This window comes from Pteropus medius, unplaced genomic scaffold (assembly GCF_902729225.1).
Source record: "Pteropus medius unplaced genomic scaffold, Ma_sr-lr_union100, whole genome shotgun sequence".
NCBI classification, from domain to species: domain Eukaryota; kingdom Metazoa; phylum Chordata; class Mammalia; order Chiroptera; family Pteropodidae; genus Pteropus; species Pteropus medius.
The window spans coordinates 150,450-172,271 of record NW_024351648.1 but is presented as its reverse complement, the minus strand read 5'-3'; the positions used below and the strand labels follow the sequence as shown (position 1 = coordinate 172,271).

At 55.7% G+C, this 21,822-nt stretch overlaps 1 protein-coding gene across 1 annotated transcript in view; it reads right to left on the bottom strand.

Annotated features, from left to right (window-relative positions):
• Positions 1-6,005: 6,005 nt before the first annotated feature.
• ST8SIA2 (ST8 alpha-N-acetyl-neuraminide alpha-2,8-sialyltransferase 2) overlaps positions 6,006-21,822 on the bottom strand; it is a 46,347-nt gene continuing 30,530 nt past the window's right edge. The window contains exons 4-6 of the mRNA XM_039844013.1: positions 18,205-18,462; positions 14,871-15,164; positions 6,006-6,937 (exon numbers count right to left, since the gene is read on the bottom strand). Coding sequence (XP_039699947.1) covers positions 6,652-6,937; positions 14,871-15,164; positions 18,205-18,462 — 838 coding nt within the window. The 3' untranslated portion in view covers positions 6,006-6,651. The remainder of the gene's footprint in view (positions 6,938-14,870; positions 15,165-18,204; positions 18,463-21,822) is intronic.

Here is a 21,822-nt window from a genome sequence, read left to right as displayed (position 1 = left end):
TGCCAGTGCCCCAAGTGCCCCAAGCAGAGACATTAGCCGTAACGCTGGAGGGTGCCACTTCCACCACCCAGGACACAGGACACTGGGACTTGAAATCGGTCCCCACAGAACATTCTAGAAGGGCAGGCAGACCATAAACAAGGGAGCAACAGTCGATGTTTCTAGTGAGATCCTGACTGTGTAGTAGAAAGAGATTTAAAAAAAAAAATACAGATGTCTCTGATTGGTTTCCAGAGACCGTGATTAAACTTATCTCCAGTGTGGCCAGGATTGAGAACTATAAAGTAAATAAAGAAATTCAGATAGTTTGTAACGACCCGCGAGCAGGATAACGTGATACTTAGTAGAAAGCGATGAGCCGAGGGTGACCAGGGATGGACTCCTAGGAGGTGCCGTTCAGCCTGAGACTTGGATGATGAGGACGAGGCAGCACGCAAGGAGCTAGGGAAGAAGCTTTGCAGTCAGGAGACACAGTGAGTGCACAGGCCCGGGGGCTGGACTGAGCCTGGGCACTTCCAGGAGGAGCAAAGAGGTCTGCGTGGCTGGAATGCAGTGAGCCCACGGGGAGGAGGGTCGAAGACCTCGCGAGACATAGTAAGATGCTTGGAAGAGCCACCGACAGGTGGAAGGAAGCAGGATCATCGCATGAGCAGAATCTGGAAAACTCACAGCTGCAAGCATTTCGTCTGCTCCTTAGCACTGAGCCTCCCCACTTCCCCCTTCCTTCCACCCCACCCTTTATTTGCATTTTCGCAGTAACTTTGCGAAGGGGTAGGCGCACAGGTACGCGTCTCCTCCATCGCACAGCTGAGAAGTGGCTCTCGAGTGGCAGGCTCCTGGATCACCTGGTACCCATCCCAATGCTCTTGCCCAGAGATGCTCAGGAGCACCAGAAACAGCCATGGTTGTCAACACAGCGATTTAGGTTCTCGCCAGCCCCGGCCAAGGGGAAAACACCATCTCGGCTTTTCTTAAGCTAAACGGCTCACCCCAGAGCGGTGGTCTGTGCACTATCCAGCTTCCATTAAGCGCTAAGCATTCTGGCCATCCACTTGTCCCTTCAGACTCTGTCCAGCAGCTGCACTGTGACAATCTCATTTTAGAAAATAAAGGCGCCATAGACTAAAGTGAAGGGGAGTTTGCCAGAGCCGACCCCGTCCAGGCTCACCGCAGCGTCTGGCACTGGAGTCCGTACTCCTCCTTGGCCGGGCCTGCCCTGCTACGGTCCATGTGGGCCACAGGGCAGTTTGCCCACAGCTTGGCTGTCACCATCTCGTTTTCAAAGACTTTGCCAAGGATTGGCTGCTCACAGCTGGAGCTGGGTCAGCTTCGGAGACGCCTCTTCGGGATTTGAACATGTCGTCGTGGCTGGGGCATTTGGGTCTGGGTTGGCACAGTTCTTAGAACCTCTTGGGAGCCCCATTTCCCACCCCTGGTTCTAGGGGGACGTGAGATGGCTGAGGAAGTGGTGAGGCTGACTGAGAAAGGACACAAGGGAACTCGAGTGTCCTTTTGGGTGGTTCTATTGGGTTCTGGCTGAAGACAACCAGGGTGATTCTAGACACACTGGATGATCTCAGGCTGGACGGCTTGCTGCCCTCCACCTGGACTGCTAAGGATAGAAACGAAACTCCTACCCTCAGCGCGAAGCCCAAAGGCGTCGAAAACATTGCTCCTAGGCAGTAAGTAACCATGGACACCTCCCACTGTGGTCGCTGGCCCGCCGTCAGAACAGAGCCTGTCGTGTTTTGCTTCCTGGAGGCCTGGCATAGAGCACACCCCATTGTCCCCCGCTTCTAACCATCTCACCACGTGGCCCCATGTCAGGGCTCAGGTACCCAAGAGGAGCTGCAGTTCTCTGAGCTCATCCCGTTCATGGTGGATGCCCAGGGGAGGAGCCCTGGAGAGCGGAAGCCAAAAGGCGGGGGGAGATGGGAGGAGAGGAGGGCATCCCGCAGCTCTGGGGAGACACGGAGGCCGGTGGTCCGCGTCGCTGGAGGTGTTTTAAAGGGCGTTCGGGAGGCAGCACACACGTCGAGCGGCCCATCTGACCAGCATCGTTCATCCCTGCTCCTGCCCCATTCGTTTTGGAAGGGGGCCCCAATTTGGCATGAAGAGATTTATCAAACGGTAGTGCTCGGAGCTGTTGGTCTCCGTGCCATCTGGACAGACTGTTCCCTACTCTGTGACAACAGCAGGGGGAATGATTTATGAGGCCCCACAGCTCCACCCCCTGGGCATGGTAAAATCTGAATGGCTTTTGTTCTCCGCCACGAGGAGCGAGATTTTGCCTGTGTTAATGGATGCGTGAGCTGGGGTCCGCACTGAGGTTCGCCTGACTCCGTGAAGGTGATGCCCAGACCCATGGCAGCCAGGACTGGGCTTCGGGTCAGCGTCTACTTTACAGTAACCCAACCACAAGGAGTAACAGAAAAAGTCCCAGATTGGGGATAAGGAGCAAGCTACGGGGCTTCATTTTTTTTTTTTTTTTTTTTGCCTTAGTTCTATGACCTACACAGTAGAGATAATGATTGCTCGATCTGTCCAACTCACATGATTTTTTTGGAGGTGCTTGTGACATCATAGATGCAAAGTGACTTCGTTAATTCTGCAGCCCTTGACAGGCATTAAGGATTTAATCCAACAAACATTTATTGAGCAACTGCTGTGTGCTATGCACCACTCCTGGTGCCGCGATGGACACAGATGAATCGAACACAGTCACTGCCTTTGGCGAGCTTACAATCTAAGGACAGTCATAGGACAAGCGCACGGTAACTATAATACAAGGCAGAACACGGTAAGTGCCGTGACAAAGGTACAAATAAAGTGCTACGGTGGTTCGGCGGAGCGAGATCCCGGCGGTCGGCAGATCAGGGAGGGCTTCCTGAAAGAAGCAGTTTCTGCATGGGCCTCGAAGGGAACAGAAGAGAACATTCTAGGAGGTGAGAACAGCAAGACCAAAGGCACAGAGACCGGAAAACCAGGCGTCCCTTCCAGGAATGGCAACAGGGCGCAAAGGAAGAATGGGGCCTTATCGGGCAGTGTATTAGGTCGCGATGACTTGCATGTTATTTGGGCCAAAGTTTGTGAATGGCCGGAGATGAAAATTGCTGTGCATGTTCAGGATGAACTGGACAAGGTGCAAGTGTGCCCGGAGGAAATGTGCCGACGTTGCCCACGTGACAGGAAGGCCAAGGTGGAGGAAGTGGCGAGGGAGTACAGGGAGAGGAGTTGAAGATGACTTTAGGGTCTCAGAACTGGGTGGCTGAGAGGCTCACGGGTCCTCCGGAGGCAGGGGAGGCAGCGATGATCGCGTCGGCCGCGGACGTGCTGAGCGTCGGGGCTGCCGGAGCAGGCGGGGTGCATGCCCAACGGGCAGCGTGCGGTCCGAGCCTGGGACGTGGGGAGAGGCTGGGCTGCAGGTGGACCCAAAGAAGGGGTGAGGTTGCCGGTGGAGCACGCGGGGACTGGCTGTGTTACGGGAGAGGAGGAAAGGGAAATAACGGTCAGATCCACCTCCACTTCTCTTCAGATCAAGGTAAAGGTGTCAATAAATAACCCATAAATACATAAATTACCAAGGGTATAAATAAAACAAGAGGTGTTGGGAAGGGAGGAGAAAAACCACAATAACATGGCGTCTAGGGCACCAGAGAGACGGGGAGTGTCCAGCAGGGGTCACTGTAGAGATGAGAAGGGGCCTTTGGATGTGGCCAGGTGGAGGATGCCGAGTTACTGGTCCCAGGGGCAGGGAGGCCGAGTGGGGGTCAGGAGGGAAGGCAGGGCGAGCCCGGAGCCCCCGTCCCAGGTCTGGTGGTGCAGGGAAGGTGAGCGAAGAGGCCACAGCAGCCAGGATGGAGGGAATGAGCGTGAGCTGCTGGACAGAGAGGTCGGAGGCGGCACAGGAGTGGCCGAGGGTGTCGGGGAAAACAGCATTGGCAAGGGGATGGATGCCGCCCCTTCAGAAACGGGAGGAGGCAGGCGGAGGGAGGGAAGACCTCCTTTTAGCCAGCTCCATCTCCAGTAAAGGAGGCAGACGGTACGGGTCACTGGGGGCTTGCGGAGAGTGGAGGAGGTCTGAGGGGCTTCAGGACGCGCGATGGCAGGACAGCTGGGAAGGTGACCGACAGGGTCACCCGGCCGAGGCTGACTGACCGCCTGTTCCCGGGATGGCCGTGGCCACTGGGCACAGGGGACACGTACAGGCTAGCTGACCTATGCCAGGTGGGGCAGTGGGATCTCATTCAGACTGAGCTGTCAAGAGGAGCCGAGGGCCGGGGGGTGGTGACGTGTGGATCATCTTGGGTCCCCAGCCTTGCTCTGGCGGGGAGCTGCTGGCAGGCTGTAAGGGCTTCTCCACTTCAGCCCCCATCCGTTTCAGTTTCGGGGACCAGGAAGGGACAGAAAGAAAACCATGCTTTCCAAAGAGCTCCGGCTCGTGAACCGCCCCCACGGAGGGTGCCGGAGGGGAGACGGGGCGCAGAGCCGACTCGAGGGCCCGATGCCAGGGCGCCCTCGGGACTCACCGCCGGACTGTTCTAGAATCCAGGGCCTTGGCTGACCGGCCGAGGCCCTGCGGGCAGTCCCGCCCGTCCCCTGGGGCACTGATCCGCTAGCCACAGAAATCAGACGTCCCCCAGGGCCTCCGGGATCCTCAGGATGGAAGGCCCCGGAGAAGCGTAAAATACGGTACCAGTCATTCCCACCGCTCGCGATGCCCGTCCAGACCACTTTGCTCCCACAGAGGCTCTGAGGGGCCATGGCCTTTTTAAACATTCACTTTGTAATGCGAATCCCTCATCTCAGACTCCGAGAGCAGTGAGGACAGAGTCCCAGAGAGACGTGGAGTCGTAATCGTGGTTCCCGGCGACAGCATCCACGTGTGGGGTAGATGGTTCCGGACGTCCTCCTGCTGCCCCCGCCGGCTTCCCGTCAGCCACTGCGTTAGACCAGACGTCCCGTTCCGAATGGCCACTGATTAGTGATGTCCAGTCTCCTATGCTTGGGAAGCAGATCTCGATTACTTTTCTTAACTCCCTTCACCTTCAAGATAACGGTTTTTTGTTTTTTTTTGTTTTTTTTTTTACGTATCTTTCAAATACATTTTAAAACGCAGTTATTTATCAGGCAAGGGGCTCCCTCTAACACATCAAGCTGGCGAATGCTTGTCGATGTGCGACTCGATGCCAGCCCCTCGGTGATTGGCATGGAGCCCAGATGTCTCCTGGGGAGATTATGTCCAGCGTTTGGAGACTGGATTTGGCTTTGGGTTAAAAAACAAAAAAACATCTTAACCATTTATCTTAATGGGGGGTGGGGAAGGGGGGAATCAATTTTGCGAAATTCTAAAATCATTGCGCCTGGAGGAGAAGGGGCCGGAGGTGGATGTTGGCAGCTCGCCCCGCAGAGTTGAAAACCTTTCGATGTTGGAGCTCGGTGCTCGACAGTGTGACCATCAGGAGAGGAGAGAGACAAGAAAGTGACAGTCACACGGCGGTCCGGCCGCGGAGGCCTGGCCGCGTGCACAATGCAGACAGCAAACGGAGCGGTCACAGAGAAACGAAGCCAAATGCGTCCCCTTCTTTGAGGCACCCACAAAGGCAATCGTACGCATGTAAAAAGTGATGACATTTATCTCGGCAGCGGCCCTTCAAGCTTTCGCTGTAGCTCCCCCGGTGGAGGAGTGAACAGTGCCATCGCTCAGGTGACATTCTACCAGGGCAGGAAGGGTGCCGACCCTGAGGGTGCCATCCCGGGGTCCCTTCCTCCTTGGCGGACTCAGGCTGCTTTAGAGAACACCCGCCACAAACACATTTGAACACTCTTCTGCCTTGTTTTGGGGTGCAGGGCTGACCCTCTGGTGGAAGGTCGTACTTTTTCAAAGATGCCATCCGGAACCCGCTGCCCCTCACTTCCACCAGCTCTGCTGTGTCTCTCTGCCTGTGCCGCCCCAGGCTCTGGTGGTTCTCCCAAGCCAGAGTATGAACTGGTCCACCTGTCTTCTAGCCTTCTCTCTGTTGCCATGGAGACCCTTCTGGCACAGGCGGCTCAATCACGGTACATCCCTTGGGCAGTTAAAGTCTTAGTTCGTGGAAAGGCCCTCATCTCCGACGTGGCCCCCGCCTCTCGGTGTCCTTATGTTCCTTTGCTCAGCGGACCGCTCCAACCTCCGTCTCTTCCGTGAACGGCACCATTTTGGGCTCGGGTCAAATTGTCCCCTCTGGGTCTCAGCTCACCCGGAATCCACATTTCTCAGAGGCCTGGGGCGGCCGCCACTCTATCCATCCATGAGCCCAAAGATCCCTCCAGCCCAAGGAGGCAGCTTGTCATCCAAAGTCATGGGAATGGCTTCTTTTCATGCCGAGTCCTTCTGCCCCCAAAGGTGGACCGAGTCTGAATTCTGGTGGGTTCTCCACACCTTCTTCCTGTGGCTTATCTGCCTAATGCTAGATGAACACCACACAGTTATAAATACTCAGGTCAATATATATATGCAGATATAGATATATATATTCTGGTCACTGTTTTACACTTTAACAAAGAAAACCACTAGCCTGCTTGTTCTATGTTTTGTGCCACCCCGACTCCCATCTGCCCGTGGTGTAGCTGGCAGGAAATGTGAGCCACTGAGTCCCCCCAGGCGCCCAATTACGTGGCCCCGTCGCACTGGCCGACAGTCAGTTTCAAAGCCCCCTGCTCGTGCAGGCTCTTCAGGGCCTTGAATTCCAAGGGCATGGTGTGAGGGCTGGCCTGGGAGGTGTAGCCATACTTGAGGCTGTCATAGTAGTGGTACTTGACGGGGTTCTGGTTCTGATCGAGCGGGAAGGGCCAGAAGCCGTAGAGGTAGATCTGGTTGCAGAAACGTGTGGCCAGGGTATACATCAAGAGGCCGGTGGTGGGTCTTTTGATGTGGACTTTGTTGGTCAGCCAGTATCTGAAAAAAGGGAGAAAATACAGGTGACAAAAGAAACAAGCAAACAAACAAACAAACAACAACAACAAAACCCCCATGAGTTTGTGAATTATCCTTTGCAGGCAGAGAGAAACGTTCTCCTACCCCACAGCCTGCCTCCTGCCACTCTGGGACCTGTGGAGACCACTCGAGTGACTGATCCCAGGTCCCCTTCACAGAGGACTGACGGCCACCACTTATTAAGCAGTGGAGCTGCCCCTTATGCCACGAGCTTTCACACTCACGACTTAATGAAAATAAGACACGAGATTGTAGTAGATCGATGTGGATGCAGAAATGAGGCTCAGAGACTGAAAGTGGCAGGGCCAGGACTCTCCTCCAAGACTTTCTGATTTCGAGTCCATGTTCGTTCCCCTTTGTAATGCCATCTAAACAGGGGAGTGCGGCCGGTCTCGTGGACTGCATAGGACTACCCCCATGTCACCACCTGCTTAGTCCCAGCAGATACACAGGAGGCATGGCGCAGCTGGCAGGGGGTGGGGCGCTCGATGCTCTAGTCGGGGCTCATCAGAGAAGAAGCCCTCTCTTAGACCAACTCAGTCCTCACCACGCTCAGTGAGGCTAAGCTGGGCTTGGGAGGAGCCTGGGGGCAAAGGCAGGGAGAGAGCACAGAGAAAGATGAGCCCAGAAGAGCGGCGGCTGCTACTAAGTTCCTCCCATGCTTGCCAGCAAAGCGCTCATCCGCCGTGGCTTAACCACCTCCAGTGACAGGGGGCTCACCCCGTCACGAGCTGGTCCGGTGCATTATCAGCTCTAGCTTAGTCGTTCTCAGCCTTGGCTGCACGCCGGAGCCACCTGGAGCTTTAGGAAGACCGATGCCTGGGTCCTACCTCCAGGTGCAGCCCGCACGTGGATTTTTAAAATTCCCCCAGACTCCCCACCGCCAAGTAATTCAACTATTTAGCCAAGGCTATGAACCTCGGGTTCGGCCAAAAGAACCCAAGAATGAGGCATATTTGGATAAAAAGAGGGGAAAAAATAGTGAGCGTATGGAATAGTCACAGAGCGTTAAAGACGATTGGGCCTGGAGAGCTCGTCCAGCCCCGTGGCCTGGCAGGGATGCACCTGAGTGAGCTGGGGGTCGGGCCGTGTGTAAGGAAAGCTGACACCTGGCCTTGGCATTGCCAGGGCAGTAGGGAGTGGCGGAGACTGTGGCATCAAAGGGGTACCCAGTATGGTGGCGTCAGAGTTTCTGATTTTTTTCCGAGTAACAGAAATCCGGATTTTTATGCAAATTTTCTAGATTTTTTTTTAAATGTCGACAACTCATTTTTAAAAGCTCTAAAAACACCATGTGAGGCCTTTTGGGGTGAGTAAAACAGACCACGCCTGTGGTTACCCACGGGTGCCCCCTTTCAGACACGGGGGTCCAGGGTGACTTCCCGTTGGGAGGCAAACTTCTCGTGCAGCTGGTTAGAGCTGGTAACATGCAGCCTCCCCACACCCGACCCCCGGGCCGATTTCACCCCACAGCGACCCTGGGACCGTCAGGGCTGGGAGTGAGCTGGCCGCAGCCGCTAGCGGCCCCACCCAGGGGCACACGAACCCCCGGCAGCGTCTCCGTATGACAGTGTCTCCATAGGATGGCATCTCACCGACTGTTCGGTCCCTGAGCCAATTCAAATCAAGCCCCAGCTCAGGCCGCGTGGCATCTTAGGGATTCGTGGCTGGTCTGTTTTCTGAGAGGAGGCCTTAGCCGGGGGAGGCTTGCAGAAATGAATTTCTTTGCAGGCTGTCAGAGCTGTGGCCAGAGAGGGGGAGGGGGGCTTTGTTCAGTGGCGAACCATCCAAGGAGCTTCCCCGGTAGGTGAGGCTGAGGTCACACAGACACACGCCGTGCCTCCCTCCCTGGTGACGTGTTTTTCCCCTGTCGTGTCCCTTTTTAAGAACCTTTTTTCTTTTCCCCCCACCCCCCCTCCCCAAGAACTGAGCGCGTGCGTCACGTCTTCCCGGAGATGTTCCCTTTGCTCCGCCCTCTTCTCCTCCAGCTCATACCGACTCAGGCCCTTCCGCCGGGTCGTCACGAGCTGCGTTTCTACTTCTCCCCCGGGGCCTACAATCCGTGACCCCGCGAGTTGGTCTCCCACACGGAACTAGGCTGCAGTCTCCTTGGGAGCAGGCGCCGTGCCCTCCCCTCCTGTGTAGGGAGTTCGAAGGCCGCTGGCTCAGTGCCCAGTGCAGCCAAGGCGCTGTGACAGACAGGAGCACGGAACAAATGCTCCTCATGCGTCTCCCAGTGTCCCTCGTCACTGGGCTGGGGGTCACACGACCAGTCCCGGCCAGCGGGCTTGGACAGGGACTGTGTCCCTACTGGGCCGACGTTGCTCAGGCTGTCCCCATGCTTTCGCGTCCCCTGCCTTGGAGAACATCAAAGCCGCTTATGACAGCCATTCAGGTCAGCCTGAGACGGACGAGGCCCAGATCCCAGAGTCACTGGTTGGAAGAGAGCCCCTGCCAACCGACGTCAGTCACTCTGCAGGGAGGAGAGAGGGCCTTCGGGGGTGCTGAACCGCGAGGGGGCCGTGGCTTGCTGTCGAAGCGTAGCACCGAACTGATCCCCCCGGCTTCTCCTGCTCTCCGCAAACATTTGACTCAGAGGGAATCGAAAACTGGGAGCTGCAGCAAAGGAGAGAGGAGGAAGCCAGGCGGGCAGCTCGGTGGCGGTGGCCGGCCGGGGCAGAAATAGAAAACGCCCCACCTCTCGCACCCGGCGCCAGGCTTTTCACCCAGAACCGCTCACGGGGAAAGGCGTTAATAGCAGACGAGGCTGCAGAATAAAGCGAGAAGCCGGCGGCATGGAGGAGCCCACTTATTTCCTGGTCCGCCTGCCCAGGTAAACAAGAGCTCCTGGGAGGCGTCTGACAGGAGCAGGGGGCACCGTTTAATGAGCAGCCTGCAACGGAGGCTGGCTGAGTCACGCGGGAACGAGTCTCTCGATTGCCTTTATGCCTTGGCCGTCGCGCTGGCCAATTTAGAGCCTGTGTGCCTGGCCGACTTGCCGGCGGTTTCTTCCCCTAGGATCACAGCTGGGTGTTAAAACACTATCCCATTTTGCCTTCGCAAACGAGGTTAGCCGGGTACATCTGGGGCACTGTATCGACGATGTCCCTTTAGTATCCCAGGCTCGAGATTTTAATTAGAAGGCAGAGTAATTTCAAAGAAGGCAGTAATTATTTTTCAAATTGGTTACCCCGATTGCCAAGACGACTAAGCACTCTGTTTGATGAGAACGGACAGCAATAAGTGAGGATTGCCAAAATCATCTCGAAAGCACATTGGTCCTTCCTTCTTCCTGAATTCCTGGGCTCGGTATGTGGCAGGAACGGTGGCTGCCAACGCTGGGAAAAGGGACCAAGAACGTTTTCTCCGAGGAGCGAAAAGCCTTTTGTTGGGTACAGCTTATCTCGCCTTAAGGAGCGGCACTGCCTTACGGGGGGCTGTCAGGGGATGCTTGGTGACCCTGTGCAAGATCAGCGACAAAGCCAGCAACGGAACTCTCGGGCTCCTGGTCTCCCATCATCCCCGTCAGCAGCCTTGACCCTGATCTGCGGCTCCACAACCCATTGCCGTCCTTTCCTCGGGACCCTGTTCTGGACTTTGGGGACATCTCAGGCCAGGGTGCCTCGCTCTGCGGGAAAGGAGAGCTGGGGGGGGGGGCGTCGCCCTGCGGATGCCTGAGGCCGATCCCAGGTCCCCAGGCTTCCATGCTTACTCCAGCCAGTGCTCTAACCTCAGGTCTGACCATGCCACCAAACGACTCCTGGACTCTACAGGATAACGACATCTCACGGCCTCAGGCGGGCCAGAGGAGCCCTCGAGGTCTGGGCCTGAAATCCCTCCCACCACCGGGCAGGCGCAGCTACACTCTGGTTTCAGTGTAACTATGGTTACACGAGGGTTACACACGGAAGAACGTCTTGGTTTCTTCCGCGACATCACCGCCTCCCACGTCTCCTGGCCGACAGCTCCTTCTCATGGCCTCAGCTCCAAAGTCACTTCCTGCAGGAAGCCTTCCCGGAACTTCCCTGAGGGTTCTGTGTCCCGTATAGTGTCCTTTCCCAGTCACAGTATTTATCACGTTACGCTGTAATTACTCGCTCCCTTGTCTTTCTCCTCCCTCGTAATTTAAAATCCTGTGAGCAAGAGGATCGGCTTCTATATAGCTTCAGATCCTAGCAGAGCACGTGCGCAAAGAGGCACCGCTTCACAAATCTTTACTTAACGAAGCAATGAATGAAAAAGAGCGAGCAGAGGCTAGGGGCTCCCTCTGGGGGCACTGGCAGGAGAGGTGAAGGAGCCTGGCCTCACTCTCAACCTTTCGAGGCGGCCGCCGGGTCTGCATATGTGAGAGGCAGGCAAACAGCCATCCAGACAGCCTGTTGCCAAATGAAAAACGGAAAAAGCATGATGGAGGTTCCTTGAGGGGTTCCTTCCGCTCCAGTTGGCCCCCCAGGTTGTCGAGAGAACTGCTGCTCACCCAGGTCCAGCAGAGATCCGGCAAGAACATTTCTGGGGGGCTTGAGCCTTCTGGCTGGATTTTGGAATTCAACCTAACGCCACTCCCACCAGAACAATAATACTCAACCTCGTTCATAATCAAAGGAACCCAATTTCAAACAACGATCAGATGCCATCTTCCCCTGGACTGGCAAAAATAAACACCTGTTGCTAATACCCCACGTTGGTGAGGTTAGGGGAAATCAGGCATTTTCAATACTCATAGGCAGGCGTGTAACTTGGAAATATCTATAAAAATTAACAACGCATAGATATCCGTCTTTCCTTTTAGCAGTGACACGTCTGAAAATCAGACACGCACGTGCGTGCAGGTGTCAGCACGAGACGTTCACTGTAGCGCTGGTCACGCTTGCGAAGGATGGGAACACCTGTGACACCTCCCCGATGGTTTCTGCTGCCCATGAACTCTGGTGCAGAAGAACGAGCTGGTGCCTGTTGATAGGCGATCACTTCCAGAGTTTAGCAAGGCATAGTGCTTAAAACGTGCTCCCCGCACCGATACTCAACAGGGCCTGCTTTGCTGATCATCTGCTCCAGCCCTGGAGGAGATACCCGCTGGGTCAGTGCCATCCTGCGGCCTTGGCTCAGCCCTCCTGGTGCCTAATTAAGCACCGATTCACAGGCCTCCTCTGCACCAGGCCTGTGGGCTGGGCAGCTGAATGGGCCTCCTTTCCTGCTCGAGGGCCGCCCTGTCCTCTTCGTGGGTCACGGCCGTCCCCGTGGTTGTAACTGAATCAGAGCCATCCACTGCCAGTTGCCGACCACCGTTTCCCACTCCTCACAGCCATGCTCGATTGCCTGGGTGTTCCTCCCCTCGGCTGCTCACCGCCCTTGCCAGCAGCCAGCCAGGGCACTGTGCCACTCTGCAGGCCTGCAGGGCCAGAAGTCCCCTGCAGGAGCTGCCCAGGCTGGGGCAGGGGCTGCCAAGAGCTGAAGGGCAGGCCTTCTGCTCGGCGACTCCGCACCACCCTGCCAGCTCCCTGCAAGGCTCGGGCCAGAGCTCTGTCCCAGACGAGCCAGATTCTTGAGGGTACGTGCTGGCTAGAGACTCTCCTAGCACAAGGTGCATCGGATCAAAGGATCCGAGTAGGAAAGGTGGCTAGCTAGCCCAAATATTATGGGTCGAATTGGGTCCCCTCAAAGTTCACGCGTCGAAGTCATATGTTGTTTAGGCCACCCAGCCTGTGGTACCTTGTCACAGCAGCTCTAGCAAACTGATACAGCAATTCTGTGTGGTACGGATGGATTTCCCGCTCCACGGCCCAGCAAGGGGCATTCACTACTGCCTGGACATCCCCAAGGAGGCTGACGTCCTAAGGGGCAACCCAGCTCATTTCGGGTGATCTTCACTTATTGGGAGGTTCTGCCCGGTGTCCAGATTACACCTGACTCCCTGTCAATCTTCCCTCAGCCCTCGTTCTGTACCCGGAGCCTCCCAGGCCAAATCCGTGAGCCCCGCCAGGACAGACGCCTTGTGTTATGGATTTTTGTGCAGCCCCGAATCCCTCTAGGAGTCGGTCAGTATTCGCCGAACCAAGGAAGATTGCTCTCACACTCCTCGGAGACGTCTTCCCTTCCTCGACCTTCCAACTTTTGAATTTCTCTGCCACTCTGGTCCCTCTCCAGCCTGATAACCCCGAGTGTGATTTTTCCCAGTGGGATTTGACCGGGGAGAGTAAAACAAGGCCATCGCGGACCTCCCTGCCTCTCAAAGATGTTACACGCCCAGCACTGTGATCTGAGATCGCACGTCCGTTTGAGCGACCGCACGCCTGCTGATGGCTGGTACTGCTCAGCTCTCCGTTCGGTTGTTCAGCACCTAAGGACAGAACCTTGCGTTTGTCCACACTAAATTTCTTCCTCTTCGATTAGCTCATGGCGTCAGCCTGTCGAAAGGAATTTGCCTTCGATCGACTCCGAAGCCCTACCAGACCCTGGACCCTATAAGAACCAGTGGCTCCAGAGAGGGCGAGGGCCGAGGCTCACGAAATCCCGTTCAGTCCATCCCCCCCGCTCCCCGTGGTACGAGCAGAGACCAGCCCCACCCGCCTTCCTTGCAGTGTCCCCCGCAAGGGAAGATGGTACGATCTCGGGATGAAGAGCCTGTTTGTTTAAAGGGCTTATTACTGGTGCTTAATGCTATTTTGACAGATAAAAGTGAGTTAATTATAGCTGGAAATAGCTCCAGCTGCACGCATTTCTTCCAGGTGGTTGCCCATTCCCCGCCAAGGGACCTTTTCTCTCTTTACCAAAGGGCAGCCCTTCCCTCTCTCTTAGCCCTGCTGACCCCCAAACCATGTAGTGCTTCCTCTTTCTAGGAAGAAACAGCATTTGAGGAACGGATCCTATATCCATCAGTGGGGTTGCCGTGGCCGCCCCCCTCGGGGACGGGGATGAAGTGAAGGATGCTGAAGGGAGTCTGGACAGGTCACCCTCCAGGATGAGAGGGCGCGGCCTCAGGGAGGCCTATGTCCACACAGGCATCGCTCTGTTCTATCAGCCATGAGCGTGGCTGCCTTTTATTAAATGCATCTCTAGGTCTTTCTTGGGTAGGTTTCTGTGTGCATATCCACCCAAACGAGACCAGTGCTGGACACGGGCTTTGGTGTCCCCTTTATGAGAACCAGAGTCCTTTGTGGTGACTCAGGGGGCTTCCCAGGGTCACTCTGAGTCACACTAAGGCCTGAGTGAAGAGCGTTCCAGTGTCCCTTGGTCACTGGGGAGGCTGCACAGTGGGTTCCCTCGCGTCCCTGGAGTAGGACTGTGAACCACCCTGTGGTTGGATGGACATCTGGCTACAGGGCTTGGCCCCAAGCTGGGAGGTCAGGAGTGGGTGGGGTGTATTTATAACAGGCATCTCAAACTTAATAAGCCCCCAAAGAACTCTCTTCCTCAGCACCCCAAACATGCAGGGGCCTCTCCTGGGCTCTCCTCCCACAGAAAACGGTACCACTGTCCCTCCGTTTGCTCAGGCTTCGATCCTCCCACTCATCCTGGATTCTTCTCTTTCCCTCGCTCCGCGAGGTCCTTAAACAGACCCCATCAGCCGGGCCTGCTGCCTCTACTCCAAACTTGATAGCACATCTGACCAAACTGTCCTGGTCTAGGCCCCACGATCTTTCCTGCTTGGACCATTGCCACAGCTCCCCAGCAAGTGTTCCTGCTTCCCTTCCTGGCGCCCCCTTACGGTTTATCCTCAACACGGCGCTCCAGGCAGGCACTACCCGGGGGTCAAAATCGTCATGCCAGAGTGGAGACGCTTCCAGGAAGGGGATGTTGCTGGCCAGGCAGCGTCCCCACGCGGTGACAGCGCCCTTGCCTGGATCGGGGTGGGGGGGTGGTGGTGCGGAGGGCACCGGGGAGGGAGGCCGCTCACCCGCGGACGGCGTGCAGCAGGCGCAGGGAGGGGTACGCGGTGCGCACGTCGACGCGGTGCTTCAGGATGAGCTCGTGGACCCACTCGACGCGCTCCTTGCCGCCCCGGGCCATGAAGGCGGGGATCCACAGGATGCTGCCATTGAGGCTGTGCAGCCGCTGCAGCAGCTTCTCCCGCCACGTGGCATTGACCAAGTCCTCGAAGGCCCGCTGGATGACCGAGGGGTTCATGGTCACCAGGTCTGTCTTGAGCCCCACATCCCGGGCGTATTCCTGCACGGGGGCCAGGTTGCACCTGCCGGAGAAAAAGGCTGCTTGTATTTTTCCCGCGTCGACCCCTTTCCCGCTCCTGCCTTCCTCCGCGGCCCCGAACACGGAGGGCATCTTCCCCCACTCGCCGGCCCCTCCTGTCGACCTTTCTCCTTCTGCTCCTGCCACACGTCTCCTGGGCGTTAACATGGGGATGGCGGATGCCTGCCTCCTGGCCTTCGCTGTTTAGCAGAGGAGAAAGAAAGCCAGGGAGCCAGCCCGCCCTCTGCCCAGAAGATGACCACGCTAGTGGTCGGTGCGATCTGGCCACGTTGGGTGACAGAGTGAGGGCTCCGAAGGCACACTCCTAGGTTCAGAACCCTCTCTGCCTGCTCAATCCTTTCTGCCTCTCGGGGCTTCCTGAGAGCTTCCCCCGGCTAAGGAATAGCCACAGTAGTTTCCTCAGCGATGACGGTGAGCACAACAGCACCCCTCCCAGGAAGAGAAGGGGTCCCCACACACCCAGTTCTTAGAACACTGCAGGGCCACAGTAAGAACTCGATAAATGTTATTATGGGAAGGTGGTCTTCCTGGAGGTGGTGACCATCTAGAAAGATGGATGAGCAGAAGTCCATTAGTGGAAAAAGGCATATTAGGGAAGCATTTCTCCAGCTTGCCGGGTCAAAAGAATCACCCTAAGGACTTGAGAAAAATACAGATTCCCCAGGTCTGTCACCCGGAGATCCAGATTCAACAGGCGAGCCTAGGAATTCATACGTTTTATTTTTACAGGTTCTTTAGGCGAGTCTTATAACCAGGCAGTTTAGAAAACATCACACTGTGGCATTTTAGGTGCAAGAAATGTGTCCGGGGCCACAGAGGCGGCAGGCAGTGTGGGTATGCTGGGGAAGGCGAGTGCTTTGGTCTGACGGGAGTATGTCGTGTGGAGGAGATGCGGCCGGGGAGGCACCCGGGGTGAATGGTCACAGGGTCTGTGTGTCAGAGACTCGGTTCCGAAAGCAGTAGGGAGCCACCGAAGGTTCTTGAGCAGAAGAGTGACTGGACAGGTTTGCATTTTAAGACCACGGTTGGACAGCGATAAGGGGAAGTAAGTTGTGGTATGTGTTTTGGGGTGAGGGGAGGTGGAACTGGGTATCGGAGGGCAAGTCCACAGGTGAGACGAGGCAGCCTGCGCCACGGCCTTCCCCGGCCCAAACTAGCAGCGTGACCTCTGACTCTCTGTACCTCAATTTTCCTCACTGTAAAAGCCAGGATGAAATAAATAGTACACTCCTGACAGGGTCGTCGTGACAGATAAATAAGTTAATAAGCACGGAGCACGTAGAACTGTACCTGGCACATACTAAGTGCCCAGTCACATTGAGCAATGATGATAACAGTGCTGGTTTATCTGTGCCAGGGCATCTGTTCGTACGACTCTCCCTGTGAAAGGTGCGCGTGCGTGAACACGATGAAGTTTTATTCCCCGAGCATCTGGAACTCGACTCTGGACACCTATGGTCCTGAGTGAGGCAGTCTCCTCAAACCTGGCATTGCAGGCTCATGGGGACCTGGTGGACACCAGCCATTCCGTCTGGCCCCAATTCCCAGCAGCACCTAATACAACCCGTGAGTGGTCAAGCGCATTGTAGTCAAGCGACCTCCGCTACCCATGAATCTGCTGCTGGCCACACTGCTGGCCTGGCTGCGTAAGTGTCCAAAAATGAAAATGTTGGCCAGAATCCGCCTGCCGTCACCTCTGGAAATGCCTGGGGCGGGATAGCTCACTGCATATATGTATGACAACCAGGTCAGAAGGCCACTCTCCATGCTGCCTGGCACCCCAGGAGGTGATCGGACCCCATCTGGTGGCTTTTACCCTCTTCCTCAATCTTTAACCTTGAACCCCCTACCCCACCCTAACCTTGCGCCTTCTCTGGGATTCAGTCAGAGAAACCTGCCATACTTTCTTCTCCTCCCTCCCTCAATTTTTGACTAGAAGGCTTTGAGCAGTGGGGGCTGAGCCACTGGATAAGCCAGACACAGACAGAACCTGGCAAAAAATGACAACACTAAAACCCGTTTTAGTTGGGCTGCCAGGTGCAGTGACTCCTCAATCCCGGCAGACACAGGAGTAAACACACGGTCTAGTCCCACGTCCCCAGGTTCAGGGAGCTCTGGGATAAGGCCACTTCTCAAAGCCCCCACGCACGGCTCTCTGTGCCTCAGACAGTCCCCAGCAGAAACATGAGACGTGGAATGTGTCCTGCCGGGGCCGGAGGACTGTTTGGGATGAAACTCGAGGCTCCGCGCGCCCTACTTTTGACCAGGGGACAGCGAGGCCTTGTTTCTGAGTCTGTCTGGGTTGGGGGTCAGGTGTCAGGGCCCTGGGAAACTGTGTCCAAGTGTGTCCCCAGGCGACTGAAAAATGAGAGATGATATTTCAGCGAGAATCATAGTCGAGTACAAAACCCGTTTTTCTCTGTTGCTCTCTCACTTCCCAGATTTTGACTCCAGGATATAAAGTTACTGGCAGAGTATGACTTTCCAGAATACTTGAAAGAGTTTTGCAAACTCTCCGGCCAGCCCAGGAGATTCTCTTACTAACCTTTTATAGCAGGCTCTATCCCGGGGTCAGTAAACTTTTTCTGTAAAGGGTCAGATAAATATTTTAGGCTTTGCGGGCCGTATGCTCTCTCTGTTGCAACTCTTCGGCTCTGCCCAACTACTCAGCTCTACACTGTAGTGACAAAGCAGCCACCGGTGATATGAAAATGAATGAGTGTGGCTGGGTGCCAATAAAACTTTATTGATAAAAACGGGCTGTGAGCCAGAGTCTGCCTACCTCTGCCCTAGACCAGCAATTCTCAACCTTAGCTGTATACCAGAACCACCTGGCTCCCTGGACCACATCCCCCCACTGCCCCCTCAGATTGATTTAATTAGTCTGGAGACCGGGACTTTTAAAAATATTCTAATGTGCAGTCCAGGTGGAGAATGTGGACTAACCCAACCCGTACGTCTTGCTTCAACCCCCTGCGGTAACTGGCAATGCTCGGGTTAACACGCCTCCGTGCTGCGGTCACCTGATGACAAAGCTGTGCGTGTCGATCTCCTGCCCGCAGCCGCTGTTCAGCAGGACCCCCGAGTTGCCCACGATGGCACACGTCCGGAAGTGCTTGTTCTTCAGCGGGGAGGTTCTGGGGAGGAGCTCGTAGAGGTTCTGGGACACGTTCATCGTGCTGTCTCGGTCGAAGATGTAATGAATGATGTCTCCAGGCTTCAGGGTCCCCTTGAGGACAGAAATGTCCTTTTCCGCATCCAAGAACTTTAAGATTTGTTTCCTACAAAAAACCAAACACACAGGAGGATAAGTCCCCCTGTCGCCAGCTGCCCTTTGCCAACCCCGCTTTTCCTGTCCGGCGTGACCCTGCAGGGCTGCAGGAGGCCGGCACGCGGGCGGAGCTGAGTTTAGGTGCCCTCTGAGGTTCCAGGCAGGGACAGCCAGAAATGGCCCAGAGGCGGCTATGATGGTGGCCAGTCTGCTTGCCGTGGTTACGCCTTCTTCCTATGAGGTGTGCAAACTGCCCTGAGTAGGGGACACATGTCCATAAGGACACGGCACGAGCTCATCGCGGAGGGCCCTGGGATGGAGGACAACCCGCTATCCCAGTTTGCCCAGGACTGGCTTCAGCACATCCCAGGGGAGCCCCCAGTCTTGGGCACACCCAGACAGGGGTCACCCTGTGTCACATTCCCCTCTCTTAGCAGGCCTCAGGGACAGGGAGTCCTGGACTAGGAACAGGAAAACAGAATGACATGTGTTCTTCATTCCTCGGGGTTTTTTTTTTGTCCCGTGGCAGCCTTCCCCGGGCGCAGGGGCCTTGCAGGGCGTGCGTGCGAGCGTGGGCACCGTGAGGTGTGCCAACCGCTCCGCCTTTGAGAGGCCGAGTCTGTTTCGCAGAGCGTGCTCTCCCGGCACCCTTTTGGCTGTCCACTCCGGTCCCACAGAGCATGTTGTGTTGTTTCAAAACAAAGGCAATTGAAGGACAGCTCTCTCGGCCCCAGGGTGACTTTGATTGAGAGGGAAAGTTCTAGAATCATCCAGCAAAGCACACAGATGAGATGGAGTGTAGTCACCAAAAGAATGGGTGTTCTCTACGAATCAACAGGGCCATTTTACTCAAATCCTGCAGGCCCGGCCCCCAGGAATCTGAGGATCCTAGCGGGGAGTTTTACTTAAAAGAACTTTCTAAATCACCCAAAAAGTCTTTAGAAATGATTCAAGTCGGAGAGAGAAGGGAATTCCGTACCCAGATGAGCTGGAACGAATCTCGTTTCCTGCAGTGAGCAGCCCCCACCCAGAACAGATAACAATGACGCCAGTCGCTTTCCCTTGGAGCCACAGAGGGACCGAATCTTCACGTACTTTGCAAACGAGAGAATCTGCAAGATGGTTGCCCCGCCCCACTGCACAGATGGTGGCTCTGCCGGCTGGGCGCCGGTGGGACTCGAGATGTTCCCAGCCTGTGGCACATCCAAGCAGGATGCACAGTCAATCACTTGGGGTGGTGGCAGCGAGGTGGGGGTGCTATCGAGAATTCAGAACTTCCAGGCTGACACCCGAGAAACTCTAATCCTGAGAATGGCCCAGGTCTCGCTTTGAAAAGCTCCACAGGTGACTACAACGCGAGTCCAGGTTTGGGTGCCTCTTGTGCAGCCAAGGGGCGGTGAGAAGACTCAGTAGGGCACCATGCTCTTCTTCCATTCATTTTTCCTTATCAATGGCCTGGACCTCCTGCCGTCATGCTGGGGAAGGCCCCGTTGCTGATGTGTATCTCTTGCTAATTTGTATCTCTTGATGGAAAACAGAGGCACTGCTTTTATTCATTGTGTTTTACCAAAGGTTATCCAACTTGACAAACTGATACAGTTTGGAAATTGCTAAAACCTTTGCAGTGACTTACCCCAAAGTATTGAAAAGCAAAGAGAGCCCCCAGAAAGCCCATAAGTAAACACCTCTGTGAGTAGATTAATTTCTAACTAATTAGGAGGAACTGCTATCAATTATTAAACATCATTCCAAATCATTTGTGGAATCTTTTATGATGAATAATTTTGGGAGTTAATTGAAGGAAGTTGAAGGGAATTCTTTTTTCCCCCTGGGTGAAGGCACATGGTTCCTGCCCAGGTGGCCGTGTTTGCAGGTGCCTTACGAAGGCCACAGTCTGGTCTTCTCTGAAAGCGGGGTGGGGGGAGTGGCAGGAGAAAGGCCAGTGGGCACTGCAGGTAGGCTGGCGGAGGATTTCACTCACAGGTGGCATAGTGAGATGGATGATGCTCCCTCTCCCAACCCCTGAAACCAGTGATGTGGCTTTTCTTTAGGAAAAAAGCATCTTTGCAGATGTTATTAAATTAAGGGTCTTGAGATGAGATCATCCTGGATTACCTGGGTGGGCCCCAAATCTAATGACAAGTGTCCTTATAAGAGACAGGAAAGGGGATACACAGATACAGAGGGGAAGGCCATGTGACCACAGAGGCAGAGATCGGAGTGAGAGAAGGCAAGGACCACCCGGAGCCACCTGAAGCTGGAAGGGAGAAGGAAGGATTCCCCCTAGGGCCTTCAGAGAGCTCACTAGAATTCTGGTCCCCAGAACTGAGACAGAATAAGTTTCCGTTATTTTTAAGCCACCAAGTCGGTGGGAAATTCTCATGGCATTCGTCCTGACTCCACAGTGCCACTGATCCAGGGGTCAGTGACCTGGGCCTGCAGGTGTCAGCACAACCAGGGTGGAGGGTCCACCCAGGGGGCCTCAGAAGAGGCACTAAGGGGTGGCAGAGTAGTGGTGACAGGAGTCAGCCTGTTCAGATAGGCTCAGCTGCCAGGCCCAGATCGCCACCCTCTCTATCCCTCTCACCCCCTGCCATGTCCCTTGAAAACTAAGCCTCCAGAATTAGGGGGTAAGGCATTTCCACTTTGACGGTGAGCCTACCTGGAGGGGACACCTCCCCGCTCCGTGTGGTGACACTTTGGGTTAGCTGCGGGCAAGGCTGATCGCTGTGCCCCTACCCCTAGTTCCCTGCTGCCTCCCCAGGGTGATGGCCTGGGAATGTGGACCACTGTAATCACGGCTGTCCCCATCTGTCCTGGTGCACCAGCCCAGCCACCCCCATTCCCTACCTCCTGCTTCATGCTCCAGCAGCACCGCGTGCAAACACCACACTTGCGACCGCGTGCCAGCCCAGCGTAGCTTGGTGTGCCCGGCAAACCCCTAATCGTCCTTCAAAACCCATGGCTCCTTCCCTGGCCAGCCCTCTCGGTCTTCTTACAAAACGGAGTACTTTCTCCTCAGCTGATCTCGTCGTCTCCACCGATTCATAAGATGCGGTGCCGCCCGATGTGCGCATATCACCCCCGCACTGTCCTGACTTTGCTCATGCGGCGCCTCCCCACTAACGTACCGGCTTTCTACGAGCACCTGGGGCCCCCAGCACCGTGCCGGGAAGTGAACGGTTAGATTATACTGACCAGTCTGTGCGGGGTCAGTGACGGCATCTCAAAGGCAAGTGGCCAAACTGCTGAAGTTGCAATTCCCACTCTACCGTTCCCCATTCCCGCCACCCGACAGGAGCCGCAGGGGCCACCCCCGCCCCCTTCACAGTCAGGCGTCATGCCAGCTTCTGGTCACCCGAGGCCGAGC